This window comes from Mugil cephalus, chromosome 15 (assembly GCF_022458985.1).
Source record: "Mugil cephalus isolate CIBA_MC_2020 chromosome 15, CIBA_Mcephalus_1.1, whole genome shotgun sequence".
Classification (NCBI taxonomy): domain Eukaryota; kingdom Metazoa; phylum Chordata; class Actinopteri; order Mugiliformes; family Mugilidae; genus Mugil; species Mugil cephalus.
In genome coordinates, this window is record NC_061784.1 from 13,648,388 (window position 1) to 13,666,119 (window position 17,732).

The window sequence follows — 17,732 nt, forward strand, 5'->3', positions numbered from 1 at the left end:
TCTTTAATTCTATCTGTCTTTGCTCACAGAAACAGAAACGCATTTGAGGCACTTGCTGGTGTTTCGCTCGAGGTTAGTGCCGAGTTCTTTACGCGTCTGCTCTCCCTTTAAGAGCGCGTGAACCCCGTCTGTCACCGTGCTGCTGCTGCTGCTGCTGCTGCTGCTGCTGCTGCAGAGCCCTCTCCAGGTTGCAGGTGGCGGCTGGACGTGCAGACATGTTGGCAGCAGAAGCAGAGATCAAGGAGTCCATCTTATGTGTGACACTTCCCCCTAGTGGGAAGGACATGTCATTACAGCCACGTCAGAGGCCTCAAACTGGTTTTACAAATGGTATAGGCCTATTATGTGATGGCAGCAAACGAGCTTTTGATAACTTTCGTCAAAGAGTTAGTATTTGATGACTAGTGTTTGCATAAAAACTCGCATTATGCATGAAAACAGGATGCATGTTCATGACACCTTATCTTGTTGGACTAATGACTGTGTAAGAGTGTGTTTGCTCCTGCACATTTACACACACACACACACACACACACATATATATATATATATATATGGGTATATGTGGGTTTGAGTGTTGACAGCCTTAGCGCAGGCCCTTTGATCACACACAGTTCGCAGATTTCATCATCTGTTGAATATTTCATTTCTTTTCTCTCTTACTCAGTCACTGATAGAAATCACAGGACGCTGACAAGCACAAATGGGAAAAAGGAAAAAAGAAAGCAGGTGAGGAATGATTTCGGAGAAAACTAAAATGTCCACTCTGTGATGGATAAAACATACACGGCAATTGATGAGAGTTGTGGCTTCATAAATCAAAAAAAACGATTGCTTTAGTGAATAGCACTAAACAAAGGCCACAGTAAATAAATCACAGATAGAAAGGAAACAGTTGCAAGTGAAAGTAACCTGCTGATTTGCCAAAGGAGACCTACAGTATGTTTGCAGATATCTGAAGATACGTGCGTCACACACACACACACTCTGGCTACTTTTAAACGGTAGAGGAGGTTTTCTGTTATTTACACACTCCTGTTGTATTTGTGCAAGACTCAACCAACACTTAATGTGATGTAATAACTGTAGTACACATTGTATTAACACGCTCATGCCGCAGAAGAGTGGAAGCGTTTTCAGAGGTGGTTACACTGTGCGGTTTGGCTCTGCTGACTGTCAGCTAGCAGAGGAACTGTTGGGGCAAGAATTAAAAGGCTTCCCGAAAGGATTCAAGAGCTCAGTGCAGCACATTACTGCTGTATATTAATTATGTACTAATTATTTTATGGAGGCTCCCTCAGGGATTCATCTTCTGACCTTCATACAGCATGTTCAAAAATAACAGTGCGTTTATGCCGTTATTTTCCAAAGATGTGAGTGGGCTAAGACAGGAAGAAGTGGAATCTAGTGGGGACTATACACTAGTTTTATGGGCGCTGAGTGTAAATAATAAGAACCTTCATTTATAAATACGATGCCATGCCAGTGGAAAGTGATCTGATCAGAATTTTGCAAAAATAAAAGATTAACTAAATATTTTCAGTTACCTTTGGGCTGAGAATTCTTCTTCTCCTTTAATTTAGAGGCTCTGCACCATTTCACAATGTGAATTAGGCGGTTTTAATTAGGAGCCTCAGGAGGGGAGTGAACCTCGTGAACTTTGTGGACATCATTCTTTTAAGGAAGAGGTGATTAAGCCAACCTAATTACATTGTTTTAAGACAGCCTGGTTTATTCAGACAAACTGAAACGTCAACGTGACGACTACTAAACCTTTAACAGTCTGCGGAAGCATTAACATGACATGCGCTCTGCACTTTCTATTAAGAAAAAACTGATTGTGTATTTTTAAGTGTATTTATGATTTAACCTCTGTGGTGTGATTCATTCAGACTAAAACTACCAGTTAAAAACAGCAAGTCTGTTCAAAATAACGAGTTTATTTTCTGTAGGAGTTATATAACATGAATAATATGTTGCGTCCATAGTTCAGCTTCGCCGCAATTTACACAGGAGGATACCTGCCAGGAACCGGCAGTGTCAAATGTACAGTCAGCCTCATCGTACTGAGAATCACAATGCAGGTTTGTTTGTTTTGTTTTGTTCAGTTTTTTTTTTTTTTTTTTGCATAGAAAAACATCGATAGAACTGCTGTTGCATGATCGGAGCTCGACACATTTTTTGAGAGACTGTACGCCACTGCAAAGTGTGTAAAGTGCAGAAAGAGACAGAGTAAGGCAGAAAGTCAGGTCTAAAACAGAACACATCTATTGCTCTAGTGAGATAAGGGTGGGGTTAGTTCAAGTTGTGTAGTAAAGACGACAGTAAAGGAAAAGAGGTGTGGAGGGACCGCTCGACGGGAAGCAACAGCAAACAATAGGATCGGTTAAAGTCTGACAAGGGAACGGGGGAGAGAGGAGGTTAGCAAAAAAGTAATTCATCAGTGTCAGGAAATAATTCTTTTCCAATTATCTGCTGGGAAGAGATAAAAGTAGATATTCAGTTTAACAGTTTTCAAAAATCTAAACTCTTGAACATTTCAGCTCCATTTACTTTTGCTGCATTTCCTCTGCTAATATAACGGCATTAAAACGCTTAAATCCAAAGGCCTCCCTGAGTCTCCAAAGATCAAACACGATCGTTCATTTAGTGGCGCTTTAAAATCTAGACTCTTTTCAAAACACGCACAATCATTTCTCACTTGTAGCCCGCGCTGATTGTCAGTCTCTCGTTGTCTTTAATCCAGTATTACTTGGCTCAGTTCACGAGTCGCCACAAAACGGATCTTCTCTGGATGATCCTGACAAACATCCATCCACTGCTGAGTCCGTGCAAAGTAAATTATTGTCCCCTCCCTCCATTACTTTTTCTCCACCTTTGTCCAAGCTGGTGCTCGACTCCACCTTACTATCAGCAGCTTCTTCCTTATTTTGCACCTCCAGGAGTTCTGTCTCACCCGTAGCTTTGTGCTCTTTGTCCTGCTCCTCAGCGTCTGAGCCCCCAGACTCCCCTGCCTCTTCAGACAAAGAGTACATCCCACGTTTCTGGAACAAGCCAAAGTCAGTGATATCTTTGGGGTAGTTTCTCCTCTGGCTCGACTCCTCGCTGGAGCTCTCATCAGACATCATAGGCAAGAGTCCATTAGGGAGACCGTTGGAGGCTTCGGGAGGCCTGGGCGAGGCTATGGAACTGCACTGCTTCAGTATCGACGCTGTGATCTTGAATCGGTTGAGTTTGCTTTTGGACTGGCTGCTAGGAGGGCAGGGAGGAACCACGAGGGAGGAATTGGGGTAAGCAAGGCTGGAGTCCACTGAGCTGCCGCTGGCCTTCGCAGCCTGCAGAGCAGGTTTCCCCGTCTTCATCATGCCCATCACCTCGTAACGGAAACTGGAAATATCTTGTTTCAGCTCCTGGGAAAACAAAGCAAAAGTGAGGTGGTAAATGCCCTAATGTTTAGTTCCAGTTGCTTGTTTCTGCAGAACACTCTGCAGGCTACTGATTTAATTCCACCCCAGTCAATACTAAATACATAAAGTGTAATTTAAAATACAATGATACCACGATTTCTTCTTCTTCTCACAAGTGCACAATATGCACAATTAATACGGAGAATGCTTTTGAGACGGTCACATATTTTGGAAGAATCAGCCGCGAAAAAATACCAAAATCCTTTCAAAAGCCAAGTACAGACTGTTAATGAATTAACGACCGCTCTCAGTTTGATAAACATCAGATATCGACATCCACATCTGCAAGAAGGCCTCACACCGTCTTATATTACTGATTAAAAACTGTAACAATTCAAGCATCTTTAACCCTTGAGTTACTATGTGGCTCTTTGCTGCAGTCGCAGGTTGTGAAAATGAATTTAAAAAACGTGTCAACAAGTCTAAACAAGGAGGTGAAAGAAAATCATTGCTGATGGGCAGCGGTCGTCAACGTTTTTCAGGCCAAGGACCCCCAAACTGATGAGAGATCAAGTAGGCACCCCCTACCTACCATATGTGTTCTACATTAAACTTGGCCTAGTGCTATTTATAAATGTACATTATTGTCACCATTTTGCATTCAATATTAAGCTATTCAAATAATACCGAGGTTGAAATATTCATTCTTTTTTAAATTTTAAACATGCAAGAGTAGGGTGGCCTACTACATATATATATATATATATCTATCTAACTCACCCGGTCTGGACCTGAGCCTACCTTGAAGTTCTCTTCAGTCAGGCCCTCCTCCGTCTTGGCATCTCTGATCATGGCAGCCACGTAACGTTTCACCAAGTTCCTCAGAACCTCCTACATCGGCGAACGAAACAACAACCCTTTAACCAGTCAGGATATAGATGGCAAGCACACAAAAGAGAAACTTATTTTAAGCTACATCTCCTATGAAATTACAATTACCCCCCGCAGATGTGGACAAATAGGAAACCTTCTGCAGAGAACGATTTCCCACTGAGTATAATTGCCAGGACGATTTTATGAGACGGGAAAAGGCTCTCTATTGACGGACTGAAATTGGAAGCGCAGATTGGCAGCTGACGAGCAGAATATAGCATGTGTCTTATAAACACACGCACACACACCAGTGCAGGACCGTAATCACATTCAGCTTTACCTGATACTGATGGTTTATCCTGACGTTCTCTGCCGCTCGCCTCTGCACAGACGTTGGATAACACGGGGAGAGAAGGAAAGAGCGAGAGATGAGTTTAAAGACAAAACACACTTAGTTTTTCTCCACGATTTCACACCTCTGCTGTCTGTGAGTCCCACTACATGTTGCTACTGAATGCTTAAATTAGATCTCAGCAATCAACTGAAAGTTCAAAATAATAAATCTCCTCTTTACGGCCGCAGCCAGACATTCAGTTTAATATCAAATATGACTGACATGTGATCAGCAGAGAATTTAATCATTTACTGAAATGATTAATCAGTTGAACAGTCATTTATTCTGCAGATCACCGATCTCTTCATGCTCTTATAAACTGATTACAGAAATATGAACCATCATATTGCTACCTACAAACTAATCAAGTCTTGCATGCATTTGAGCGTGTAACCCTCAACTTACACCAAGAGCTCCAAAGGTTTCAGTGCGTTTGAAGCTTGTCCTCTTGCACACTTGCCTCTTGATCCAACACACGAGGTACAAGAACGATTTGGGGCTGGGGACGATGTTGAACGGGGGCGGCAGCGTGGCCCCTTCTTCGAAGTAGCTCATCCACAGCTTCGTCCTGGCGAACTTCCACTCAATGTCTGCATGATCCTGAAATTCCATTTGAGAAAGCACTTCTTGCATTATCATCCGCACATAAATTGTTTTGTTTTCGTTAGCAGTGTGTTTTTGGACGTGCGCTCACAGCAATGTGCTGGTAGGAGTTGTTCATCATGGCTATGAGCATGTTGAGGAGCACCACCAGCGAGATGATGTTGTAGGTGCCGAACATGGTGGCGCCGACGAACTCGGTGAACTGGTGGTCCGCGTCCACGTTGGTCACGTAGAGGTTGATCAGACCAAATATAGACCAGAAGAGAGACTGGAGGGTCTCAAACAACCTGCAACGGAACAACGTTCCTTGTGAAAGAAGCCATTGATGTAAATGTTACGAAACGTCTATGAATATAATGTATCGTCGCCGTGGGCGAAACATTTGCTCCATTAAGGGATTTTGTATCGAGGCGAAATAAATTCTTGTCTTCATGTGACTTTGCCAAAAACATCAATTTCTTTTAGCAACAGAAAACATTTTGAGAGTTTTTACACTTTTTTATAGCCAGTAATAGCAACGCATAGACGCAGCAGCACAGCTCTCTCTCTTTGCCACTCAGTTTCACAGGATCACACCTTCACAGCGAATATTTCAGCAAGATAAAATTCACGTAAACTCACGTGGAGAAGGCGTTATTCTGCTCAACACACCGGATGCCCTTGCATTTTCCTTTCTCGTCGGAGGCTTTTGTCTCGTAGTAAAAGTACAGCTGGTTTAGCCCGTTGGCAAAGGCCAGTAAAACCTGGACAGCAATAATTCGAGCCATATCATTTCTGACATATTTTCAGTCCCACTTCCCGCATGCCCGTGTTTGAAAACAATTACCAGACAGTAGATAAAGAGGAACTTCAGGATGTCGAGCAGCATTCTCCCCAGAGAAATCTGCAGTGGCCCCAGGTGAGAGTTGGCTGTGAACAGCGAGATGAGGCGCAAGGAACTGAAGATGTTTGCGATGGCAAACACCGCCTCGGCTACTAGCGTTGGGTGCCACATTTCCCATTGGTTCCTGGGTTTGCTGCCACTGTACTGAATGGAGAAAATTGATGGATGAGACGTCATGTTAGCACACGTGAATGTCACACTGTGTCTTTTCTGTTGTTAGGCATACGCAGACGTTACCTTAGTGTAGGCTACAATCTTGAGGGAGATAGTGGCCAGGTATAGAGAATTCATGACAAAGTCCATCAGGTTCCACCAGTCGTGGACGTAGTCTTGGAAACCACCGTCCCACATTTGCTTAATCTCTGCCCAGATGAATCCTAAAAATACACGCAGACATATGGACGTCTGATTGGTTGGCAGGTCTGTAGCTGCACATTGGTTATTTGAAGTAGTCCTTGTTGAAAGAATGGGTAAAAGAACTACAATTCCCCAAACATCATGAGAACTATTCAATCACCGAACTGTTGCATGAGCCACCCTGGACAGATAGGGAGTTAGAGCACTTTCAGCTTGGATGAGGATGCAACTCCCCACTATCAGTAATGAGTTAAAAGGATTAGGAGCTGCATTAGAAAATACTGCTGGCTGTTTCACTGCTGAGATTGAGATTCCACAGTCGTGCAAGATCCTTGGAGCTACGTCAGCCTACAAACATGCTCGCGGTGGCAACGTGCTGTTTTGCAGGTACACTGTTTACCCACGCGTTTGGCGTCTTATTCGTTTGGATTGTGACATTAGCAATTCAGAACAAGCAGCTGATGCCTTGTAGTTTTTTTTGCTGGTATTTGATTATAAACCTATAAATTACTGCACAAATAACAATCTGGGAATAGTTGTGACAACGCTACAAGCCTGATGCTGACATTACTGCTTAGGGACATATTCCATGCAAATTAATCCATGTGTAAATCTTATGGTGGTGCGGTGGTTCCCAACCTTTTGTCCTCTGAGCTCCCTATTTAACATTAGTTATTATTATTATTTAATATTCCTTTGTTTGCAGTTAGGAGACATTCTCCTAGCTTCGTAAATTTACTCTCAACTGAGTGACTTTGATGGAAAAAACACTGGCGTAGATGACGCCTTCACGAAAACCCAGAAAGTCTATATTCCAACTCGGAAATTTCAGACGTCCAATATCATAGCGTTCATGTTACAGGTTAACTCTGAGTAGAAAAAGTTGGTAGTTTGGTATACTGTCACTGTTTGCTGTTAAAATATGTAAGTTAATAATATGTGTAAGTAAATAAGTAGTAATTTGTGAGTTTGACGACTCACAAAGCAAATTTTTTCCCAAGTTTTCTTGAATGCAGCATCAGCTGCAGCTGGTCCTCAATCATGTTTTCCAAGACCCACTCTCACCCTTCTTCTGATTGGCTAATGATGTTATTTTGGAGAGGGAAAGTTGTGTTACTCAGGACAAGTTTTGGCACACCCCCTGGGACCCCAGATTGGGAACCACTGTGCTAGAGGACAGGACAGGAACACAACTCCCAAGCACCATACTGTGAGAACTCAAAATATGAGGAGCCACCCTGGATGGAATGATTTAAGATTTGTAGAAACCTGATAATAGCCCTCATTCAACCAGTTAGATGAGTCATTTGCTTCGTCCACACTATGGAAAATACACATCAAATAAATAATAAATGACTAAAAACAAACTTCCTCCCTAGGCGTCACACGTTTTACTCACCCAACACCCAGGGCAGGATCATCCACTCCACAGTGGTCGGTGCTGGGCCTTGCCTGTTCTGCCTGTCCTGCTCAGTGGTGACGATGTGCTGGGAGGCCAGGAGCAGCAGGAACAGAAAGGTCAGGTAGGACGCCGTGTGGCAGATGAACTTGATGAAGGGCTTGCGGATGAAGAGGCCGTAGCGACTCTTAGGGGCGATGAGGTAGCAGAGAGCGAACACGGGGTAGAGGAGGCCGATGAAGACGCAGGTGAAGAACTTCCCCGCCCAGTGGCGGCGCCTCCAGCCGGGAAACTCGTCGTACCACTTGGACGCCAAGAGCTGCTGGCAGTTTGGCTGAGCTACAAACTTAAAAGGAATACGAGAAGAGAGGGTTATACCTTCCGTCTGTTTGCACGGAGGTAAATATGGCTCAGCACAATTCATGCACAGATTTTATACATAAACCAAGGTATCCAAGGACTAAACCTGATGGGAGACATCTGAAGCCTGAGGATATTTAAAGGTTTTACACAGTTCAGAATGCCCTGGTGACAACGTGCCAGAATAAGCACCTGCAGCAAGCTCCAGATAAAAGCTTACAAGCAGAGGAGTAAGATTAGTTGGTGGTGTCCTTAAAGGATACGGTTATTATTAATGAAACAGAAACTGAATGTCTCGATACAGATAGGAAAAAAAAAAAAAAACTGTACACAGACAGAGAGGCCATTACAAGGAATTTATATATTACAAGAGCGGTCGTGTTTTCAGATGAATACTGCTTTTCTTGTGGGTTTTCTTCTCGAGATAATGAGAGAGTGGATCCTTTGAGACGCCAGCAACATTTTATGAGTCTTACTCACCACAGTAATGATGTAGTCATGTGTCTATTACACGTTCTTTAGCCTATTTTATGATTTGTGTCGCAGTTGGATAAATAAGTTATGCAAACATGAAAGTATGTGTGTGTGTGTGTGGCAAGGGGGTGGGATTCTCCTCCTCTCAGTTGAGTAAAGGTTCAAAAGACTACTGATGGAGAAAAACTGTGAGTATTCTCTCCTTATACGGTGATATATTGCTTTGAAAGAACACATGCAATATCCAAACGCACTCAAACAATTTTTGTGAACCACTGTGTTGAGCCTATATCAGAGTCGAAGCGTTGACCGGCACCGGTGGGTGCCAATTCACCAACACTGCAGCCTTCGTTACCATGGGAACCACAGATCCCTATCTGTGTCAGGGTCTGAAGTAGAATGGCTCGTATTTCCATACTTCAGCTGCATTTCTTTCCCCACAAAACTTGAGAGAAACCCAGAGAGAGAGAGAGAAAGAGAGAGAGAGAGAATATAGCGGGGGATGTATTTCACGGATGAAAGGAGAAAAGGTATAATCTGTCTTTTCCCAAATGACATGGAGAGAAAAGTTCAGATAATAAGGATCTCCAATGGCAGCACATGAGGAATGAAGAGAAAAGTAAAGCGGGAATGATTTTCTTTTATTTGACTCCTTTGAGCGTGAACCTCATTATAGCCTGAACCAGACCCATGGGTACAGGATTACAGTATTATAATAAAGTTTGTATTAATTGCTTTGTATTGTTTGTTTTCAATTATTATTTCTAATTAATGAGAGTTTTCTTGGGCTGCTCGATGTCTTGCTTTAACCGCTGTGATATTTGAAACACAGACGGGGATGTTAATGAGGTCAGAAATTAAGGCATTCGCATCAATATTAACTAAACACACATGCTGTGATAATAAAGTAATAGCTCTCCAAATTCTCATAATAGTTTAGTCTAAGTAAGATGTTTTTAATTAGCTGTTGTCGACACAATTTTATTTGACAGAAAAGCAGATTTAAATCCCCACACAGAATCCCCTTCACTGCGCGTCTGATTGCTTATTCAAAGCTACTTTCCATATACGGAATTTTCCACATCCAAAACTTCCCTCGTTCCTTTTTCTTTGGAAAGGAAACGCAGGCACCGACGTTACGGCACTCTTGTCTTTCACAGCAAAACTCAGCAGCAGATAAAGTGTCACATTTGCTCAGGTGGCTCGTTCACACACTTCAGAATCCCTCCAGGTCTCTTCATAAACGCGCCTCTCTCCCCTGTCAAAAGTGCCAAGAAAATGCAGGGTTTATGGAAGAGGCTTCCTAGCTCGGCGAGGACTCGTTACCCCGCACCTTTACCGGAACAAAGAGTCTATTGAAAGTTTTGGACGCACGCTGACAACCAAACAACTTTCAGAGGGATATGTTGCATCTATTTTGCCAATACACTACATGCACTTTTATAAAATAAACCGAGAGCTACAATGAAAATTTGATCACATACATAAAGCCCAAAATCCCAGGTCAGTAACTGGTTTACAAATGGAAACATACTTCACTTCCAAATTAAAATTAAACTTGAGCATGTGAACTGTGCTGGGAATACGAGGAGGAGGGGGGGTTCACCTTGTTTTAAGAAAACTATAATTCAGTAGCTGACAGGTAACTGCAGGCAGTAAATTGCTGACATAATTGTGCTACTCAGTGGAGACATTAAATTACCTCGAAACACTGAATTGCAGTTTTTGGGAGATGTCACCAGGGGGCAACGTCAAACTACAGCATGCAAAATTGATAGCTTTACACTGCCGCCTCTGACAATTTGAAATATTGAAGAGACAGTATGCTTCCGCTCACAAAATCAATCTTCAGTGCGCTCACCAACAAATTTGCAGGTATATCCAATTCAGTTCAGTTCAGTTCTTTATTTGAAAAGAGACAATGCACATTAACCAACGTTTTGACGATGTAAAATTGCCCGAGTTAGCCGAAAGGCTAATTTACATTGGCAGTATTCTTTGCCAGGTGTTTTGTGGTAAAAACAGCAAATACAACATATATGCAGTAACATATATCAGGCTTTTACCAGTGAATATTTGGGATATACGGGGTAACCTGCATTGCTGTTTTGTGCGTTACAGATCCAATTTATCTGATTTGGCCTCCTGCTGCATCAAAGCGCAGGCTGCTCAGTGAGAGCTGCTCTTTAGACAGGAAGCCAGCGGAGATTTCTCTGCATAGCATTAGAAACTTTTGTAAAACCTCGGGGGCGCAGTAGCTGCAAAGCCGAAAAACACACACAGATTAAAAACAATGTAAACAAGTACACGCCACGCACATAAGAGACGAGCGCCGTCCTTCATTTCGTTCAGCTGAGGGTCATTCGCAGGCTTCTCACGACTCACTGTGACGCTCGTACGCAGTCAGCGGTATAAAAATATATATAAATAATCACACATTCAGGCTGAGTGTCATGCCAATTATAAGAGCTCAAGTGTTTGTCTGCAAAATCGCTGGAAGAGATGAGAAGGGATCACACCAGAGACTGAATGCTCTGAAATTGCTCTCCCGCAAAAACAAACAAGTCTTTCCAGTGTCCACTTAACCCTCAATGCCTCATAGGGGACAAAACCCTGTCTGACATATAGATTGTCTGTCACAGGCAGAAAGCAATCCCCATAAATAGCTCCGTAAATACTACGAGTGTGCGTACATGTGCAATTGCGCCGTTTCAGGAGACCGCAGCAGAAAATGAAGTTTCACAGCCGGTTCTTTATCGATCTGCAATTTCTCATTTGAGCTGCAGTTATATCGGCTGCAGTCTTTTCTCCAAAATTAGAGAGATTGATTTTTTTTTTTTTTAAATCCCACAAAGTGGCACTTTTTTGCAAGCATACAAAGAAATAAAAAAGGACTATCTAAAAACATGTTGCATGCTCCACACTTAAAGTTTGCCCTGTCTAAAACTGAGTCAAAAACAATTGAACAAAAATAAATCCCCAGCCTGGAAAATCAGCGCAACTTGGCCAGGTAACCGTCAAATGGCATAACATGGTCCACGTTCCCATGTTTAAGTAACAAATGGATTTGTGGACTTTACCTGGCACCTCTAGGGCATGCTAAAATCTTTTTTTGTTTTGTTTTTTAAGACAAAATCCCTTTCAAATGTCTCTGTGTGGTGAGTGTCAGGGTTTGGGTCCATGTTGCGTGGAGGTGCTTGGACCTCTTTTTAATTGCTTGTTATTGCAGTTTATTTTTATGTTCTTATTGGTTAATGACTCTCATTGCACTTTTCTACAGACATCAGGGTAAGAAGGTAAACTACAATGAATGAAAATGGAACTTTAAAAATATCTCTAACGCTAATTTAGAGACATGTCAATATGTGTCTACGGTGATGGAACAGTGGACACATATGACTCTTAACAAGTCTGGGAAGCAGGGACATTTATCATTTGTAAAGGGCGGCTGAGCGGATTGTTGCCCACATCGTGACAGGCTCCTCTCCATCAAAGTCCGGGTGCGATCGAATGGTTTTATAGATAGGCTGCCAGAAAGAAAGGCCGGCAAGTGCTAGACGTTCGTTTACAGTGTGCGCAGTGAAAAATTATCTTCCAACAACAGAGAGGTAAGCGGAGACGACAGGGGACCGTCCGTCTTTATGTCCATCTCTGCGACTGGAGCTGCCCAGTAAGGTACCCCGTCTGACATGTGCTGCAACATGTATTTGAGTCTTGCCCGGGGACACTCTGGCATCCAGACAGACACGGCCAGAGACTAAACGGCCACCTCGAACCGCCTGAACATCAGCCAACCCCCCCCCCATCAATTGTCCTTTTTGTGACTCAACATGCTCATCTGCCAACCTGTGAATTGATGCACAACAGCTGGATAGATGAAAGAGGGAACAGCAGCGTCATGAAATGAGACTCCTCCAAAACTGCATCTGCTCCGATAGCCAGGCAGATCTCCCGGGAAAAGGCAGCTAAATGAATTAGACGTTGCTCCAGGGAGCGATGTGTCTGCTTCTCCATCCTTTTTGCGTAACCCTTTGTATTGAGCAGAACAACTGTGCAGCGGAATATCTATTCAACCCATGTCTCTGCGTCTCCCAGAAATTATGAAGTTAAAATTGCGCTTCCCACAAACCGCCATTAAACCACGTCAAATAAAGCTCATTTGTTAAATCTTGTAAGTTTTATAGGAATATATTTTTTTTTTCTGATAATGGGCAGCACTTAACATTTTCCAAGTAAATATGCACTAAAAGTAATAAAACCAAAAGGGCCTTTATTTAGAAACACTTCCCAGCAGTATTTAACATATGCTGATTGTTTATGGATTCACACATCCGCGAAGCTTTTAATTCACAATAAAAAATAAAAGCCTGAGAGAAAGAGTGCAAACCAAATATTGATTTGGCATAATGATGTTTGGACCACATACTGTACTTATTTACAAGGATGTGAAATGTAATTCACGTCCTACATGGTTGTTGAATAAAGCAGCCCTGTTTAATCAATGGGAAACTCAAAAATGGATGGCAATGGAAGCCTAATGAATAAAGACATTTATTTTAAACAGACTGTCATAGACCATGTGTGTTTTAGTGGATGTACCTTGACTTGACCAAAATAAGGAACAAAAACCTGCAGGTTTTGCATCTAAATGTTACAGTCTTGAATCTGGAGCTACATCCTTAATATGGAGGTATGTATCTCGCAGATGCAACAAATCTGTAATTGAATCCAAAGTTTTCTTATCTGTCATATCTGTGAGCGGCCGAAGCAAACACTGATGAAATCCCCCCCCCGACAGCAGCGCCCGATTTCATTAAACCTGATGCTAATCTAACGTCGTTACAGCTCTTCATATCGGCTCGCAGTGGCACCTGAGTGAAGACGCAGGAACGCTTCAGGCTCGGCAGCCGTCCTCAGGCAACGTAGAGCGAACGTTGCCTGAGGCGCGCAGTATTGAGCTGTAACGACATAGATTACATAGCAAATTAAAGACTAAAAGACGAGGAAAAAAGACGGGTGAAAAGAGTAAAAATAGATATAAGATTTCCCACAATTTAGAGGGCAATCACGGCTTTTTAGGTGAAACTGGGGACAAGTGCACTTGACCGTGATGCGGTGTGTTTGTTACTGATAGTATGACATTCACTGCTTCCTCGCCAGCCCTGCAGCTCCACCAGAGTAGAAGCACCCACGTCTGTGGTCATTCTTTGGGTAAACACGCTGATCTGGCATAATATTATGACCATCCGTCTAATATTTTCTCCCTTGTGCCTCCAAAACAATTCATCAGAGAATGAGCCTTCTGAGGGTGTGGGCCCCTAGTGGGGGGCTTTTTTTTCTTATGGGTTGGGAGGATGGGCCTCTGCGGGTCAGGCTTGTTCCAGTACATCCCACAGATTCTTGATCAGTTTGGGATCTAGTGAATTTGGAGGCCAGGTCAACACCTTGTGCTGTTTTTTTTTGAGTTGTTCCTAAATCCTTTTTTTGTGTGTGCGCCTGTGTGAATCTGTATCCTGCTGGCTGTTGCCATCAAGGAGTGTCACTGCTATGGTTGGGGTGTCTGGTCTGGTCTACGTGGGTGCTATATGTGTAAGTAACATCCACACAAAAAGGTTTCCAAGCAGAACATTCACAGGATAGTCAATGCTATTTATTTCTCCTGTCAGTGATCACAGTGTTGTGGCTGATTGTTGTGCTAACAAAAGACTCATTAAAGATCTGTACTAATGAGTTTAATTACGCATGTGCTTACCTCTTTCTGGTGGTACTTGATGGCTAGTTTGAGCCTTGCCAGTTCATTGTTGCCCTCCTCCTCCAGCAGGTTCATGTCGTCTCTGTAGTTGAGGATCATCTCCAGCTCTCTGGAGCTCCTCGTTTGGTCCAGGAGGTCCTTAGCAAACTGTTTGCACTGCTGAGACAGCTCTTCGTACTCTGACTTGAACTCATTCTCCACCTGAAAGAGGCAGGTAGAGCGTGTATACAGGTACCGCATACCCTGGAGAACTGAAATGCTGAAATGGAAGTGAATTGGGAACATCTCAAAGCAGAGCCGTGCCTAGGAGGATGGTGTTTCTAAATCAGACCTGGCCTCTTGGTATTTTAAGCCGTTTCAGTCTAGTTTACAGACATTTAATGCAACAGGTCTAATAATAACGCCGTGTTTCTAAACCCTTTTGATCTTATATTCTAGGAAGGATGAGTCATCTCATCTGAAATGGGATCACTCGACACATGAATTACTAAATAGGTCTAAAAAATAAGGGGCTTTCACCTTATATTATATTTGTTCGAAACATCACATCTATACAAGGCAAGCAAATTTTTAAGCATTTCTTTATTAAATTACACTTATATTAATTCCTGCATAATAAATTCCCTGGCCTCTACCGCCTACATGCTGGTATATCATGAAAGGACACCTGGTGAAGTAATACATGCATTCTCCTAAACGTTTCATCCTGTTAAAATCACCAACTGATGTTCCGGCTCCGCCATCAGCTGGCTATCTCGACCTCACCTTGCTGAGCTCCTGCAGCTCCCAGCTGAGCCTGAACGCGGTGAGGAAGGGGTCTTCGCTGGAGAGCGCAATTAGTGAGGGACTCGACAGCGCTCTGTAGATGTTGAGGCGGGAGCGCGAGTGCCGCAAGCTGTCCACGTCTGAACTAGACACGCACTCCACACAGTTGCAGCGCACCTGCAACATCAAACAAAGCCTGGACTCATCCTAATGAGGCTCCCCGCGTTTAGCAATGGATTATTTTCCGGGCCGAGCGCCATCTCCATTGTGCCATTTAAGCGCCGTCATGCCCGCATTACATTACTTAAAACATCATATGATACATAATGTAATGTGATACACCGGAGACATACGGTTTACTCACCTCGTGGGGCTGCGGCATAGAGACACCCTTCTGCACCAGGAGCTTGATAATTTCATAGTTGTTGGTGTGTGCAGCCAGAATGATGGGAGTGATGTCAGGGGTAAAGTCGGAGAACTGCTTGTCCAATAAAATGGGGGGAACCTTTTAAGGCACAGGAAAGGGGGAAAACTTAATCACACAAACCACATTAAGCGACACACTCAGCCAGTTTGTCCTCTGTAAAATAGATATATATATATATATTTTTTTTTTTTTCTAGAAGTAAATTAGTAGAAGGGATTGGCTCGGTTACACAGAAAGCAGAAGAAAGATCTTCTGTTTGCCTCAGACTCCAGTTTAAAGTTTATTAAAGTGGCGATAGATGGCATGAGCCGGGTAAAGAAAACACCGTTCAGCGCTGTATGCAGTTTCAGGGACGGTGCCGATAAAAGTGGCATTCATATCAAGACTGTTGTAAAGGGGGGGGGGGTGCAGGCCGCACTGTAGCGAACGGCATCAGAATTGCACACATTTCAGAGGAAATTATTATGCTCAGAAAGAAACTCATTCCACCTATCCCCCTTATCAGCCTCTCCTGCTAAGACGTTCTGCTACTCCTCATGTCACTCAGTGGGAATACACGGCTGCGGGCAGTGGAGGATTAAGCCGGCTCTTTTCACTTATTTTAATTGAAGGCCTATTATCTGATCCCGTGCTGTGGGAGAAAGGGAGGGGAGATAGTCGAAGGAATGGTTGGAAGATAAACATGAGACAGGTATGGACCTAACGAGCACCTCGATGCTGATAGATGCAGGCAGATCGGAAATATGAGGGTCTGTGGTGTGAGAGTTTTACCGAGGCAAACGCTAAAAGCAGAAGCTTGAAAGAGCTGACGAGCAACCAAAGAGACGTGTCAGAGCCTTAGTATCTACAAACCCATTTGAACAACACATAAATATGAATCAGTCAAGCTCTGCATTTAAATTTGCACCAAATCGCGTGAACTGGAACGAGAGACGTCAGTTTGCGAGGCTGCTAAGCTATGCTAATTAGGCTTAACTGTTAGCCAAAGGTTTTTAAAATTTTACTACGTCCTATTTTTGCAATGCGTCAACGTCAACGGCCGAGAACGCACGCGCGCGTGTGAAATCACTCATTTGCAGTCGCTCCGCTGAACCATGTCCTTTGCTATCAATGTGCACGCCTGAAGCAAACGTCCATATAGCGGCTGAATCTCACCAGCTAGCTTCAGTGGAGCCGCTGCAGATATTCGTATGCTGCAATAATAATGTAATAGTGTAAATGTGAAATATTCATATTCTGATTTTACTTCAGTGTTGACCAGTAGGGACTATTATCTTAGCAGAGAAGTCACACTTACACATGGATTTTCAAATTGTCAGACCTCAAAACGATTTTCAGCGAGCAAAAACTAATTGCATTACTGTATTACAAGGGAAATAATAATTATTTAATCTAATAGTTACTTAAACGCTCGCTCTCCCTTCCTTCACATGCTCAGTTCTTGAATGGTCTGAAAAGCCCTGCGCTGGTTGTTTTCTAAATGTTTCACGTTCCTATTGTGAGGAGAAACGGAAATAATGTCAGTGTCTCGGCAGCTCGCTGTGTTGCACATAATGAAGAATTGTTATCTAGGGGACTGGAACTTTTTTTTTTTGTAAAAAAAAAGGTTTCATCATCTATATGGTGTCCAAATGTTATTATATCACAAGAACCCCTAATCACTTGTGTAGTTTACTCTGAGCAGTAATCACTCCAAAGACTGGCACAGAGCCGCGTCTGGGAGTCGTCAAATATCGCAGAGGAGGGTGATCTAATAAAGTGCAGTATATAATCTGTTCTCCACGTGGGAGGAGGAGGAGGTGGAGGAGGAGGAGGGACACCAAATAATCTGCATCAAAGGGACGTGGCCCGTGTCCAAGCGTGGACCAGGAGGAGTGCAAACCTGTAGATGTGAAGTTATGATAATTGCGGAGAAAAGGAACCAAATTATTGCTCGCTCGCCCGTGTAATGCGTGTTTGTTACTCATATTAAAATGAGGCCTGCACCATCAGCGTGTTGATTAAAAATGCAACATTAGCATCTGCGAAGGCACAGCAT

General features: G+C 43.1%; 1 protein-coding gene across 2 annotated transcripts in view; it reads right to left on the reverse strand.

Annotated features, from left to right (window-relative positions):
• Positions 1 to 1,920: 1,920 nt before the first annotated feature.
• LOC125021766 (short transient receptor potential channel 4-like) overlaps positions 1,921 to 17,732 on the reverse strand; it is a 64,881-nt gene continuing 49,069 nt past the window's right edge. For both annotated transcript variants that reach the window (XM_047607943.1, XM_047607942.1), the window contains 12 exons: positions 15,632 to 15,772; positions 15,268 to 15,444; positions 14,503 to 14,703; positions 7,917 to 8,262; positions 6,398 to 6,537; positions 6,104 to 6,304; positions 5,899 to 6,020; positions 5,369 to 5,564; positions 5,080 to 5,274; positions 4,621 to 4,662; positions 4,209 to 4,298; positions 1,921 to 3,410 (listed from right to left, as the gene is read on the reverse strand). In XM_047607943.1, the coding sequence (XP_047463899.1) occupies positions 2,763 to 3,410; positions 4,209 to 4,298; positions 4,621 to 4,662; positions 5,080 to 5,274; positions 5,369 to 5,564; positions 5,899 to 6,020; positions 6,104 to 6,304; positions 6,398 to 6,537; positions 7,917 to 8,262; positions 14,503 to 14,703; positions 15,268 to 15,444; positions 15,632 to 15,772 (2,499 nt within the window). In that variant the 3' untranslated portion in view covers positions 1,921 to 2,762. The remainder of the gene's footprint in view (positions 3,411 to 4,208; positions 4,299 to 4,620; positions 4,663 to 5,079; positions 5,275 to 5,368; positions 5,565 to 5,898; positions 6,021 to 6,103; positions 6,305 to 6,397; positions 6,538 to 7,916; positions 8,263 to 14,502; positions 14,704 to 15,267; positions 15,445 to 15,631; positions 15,773 to 17,732) is intronic.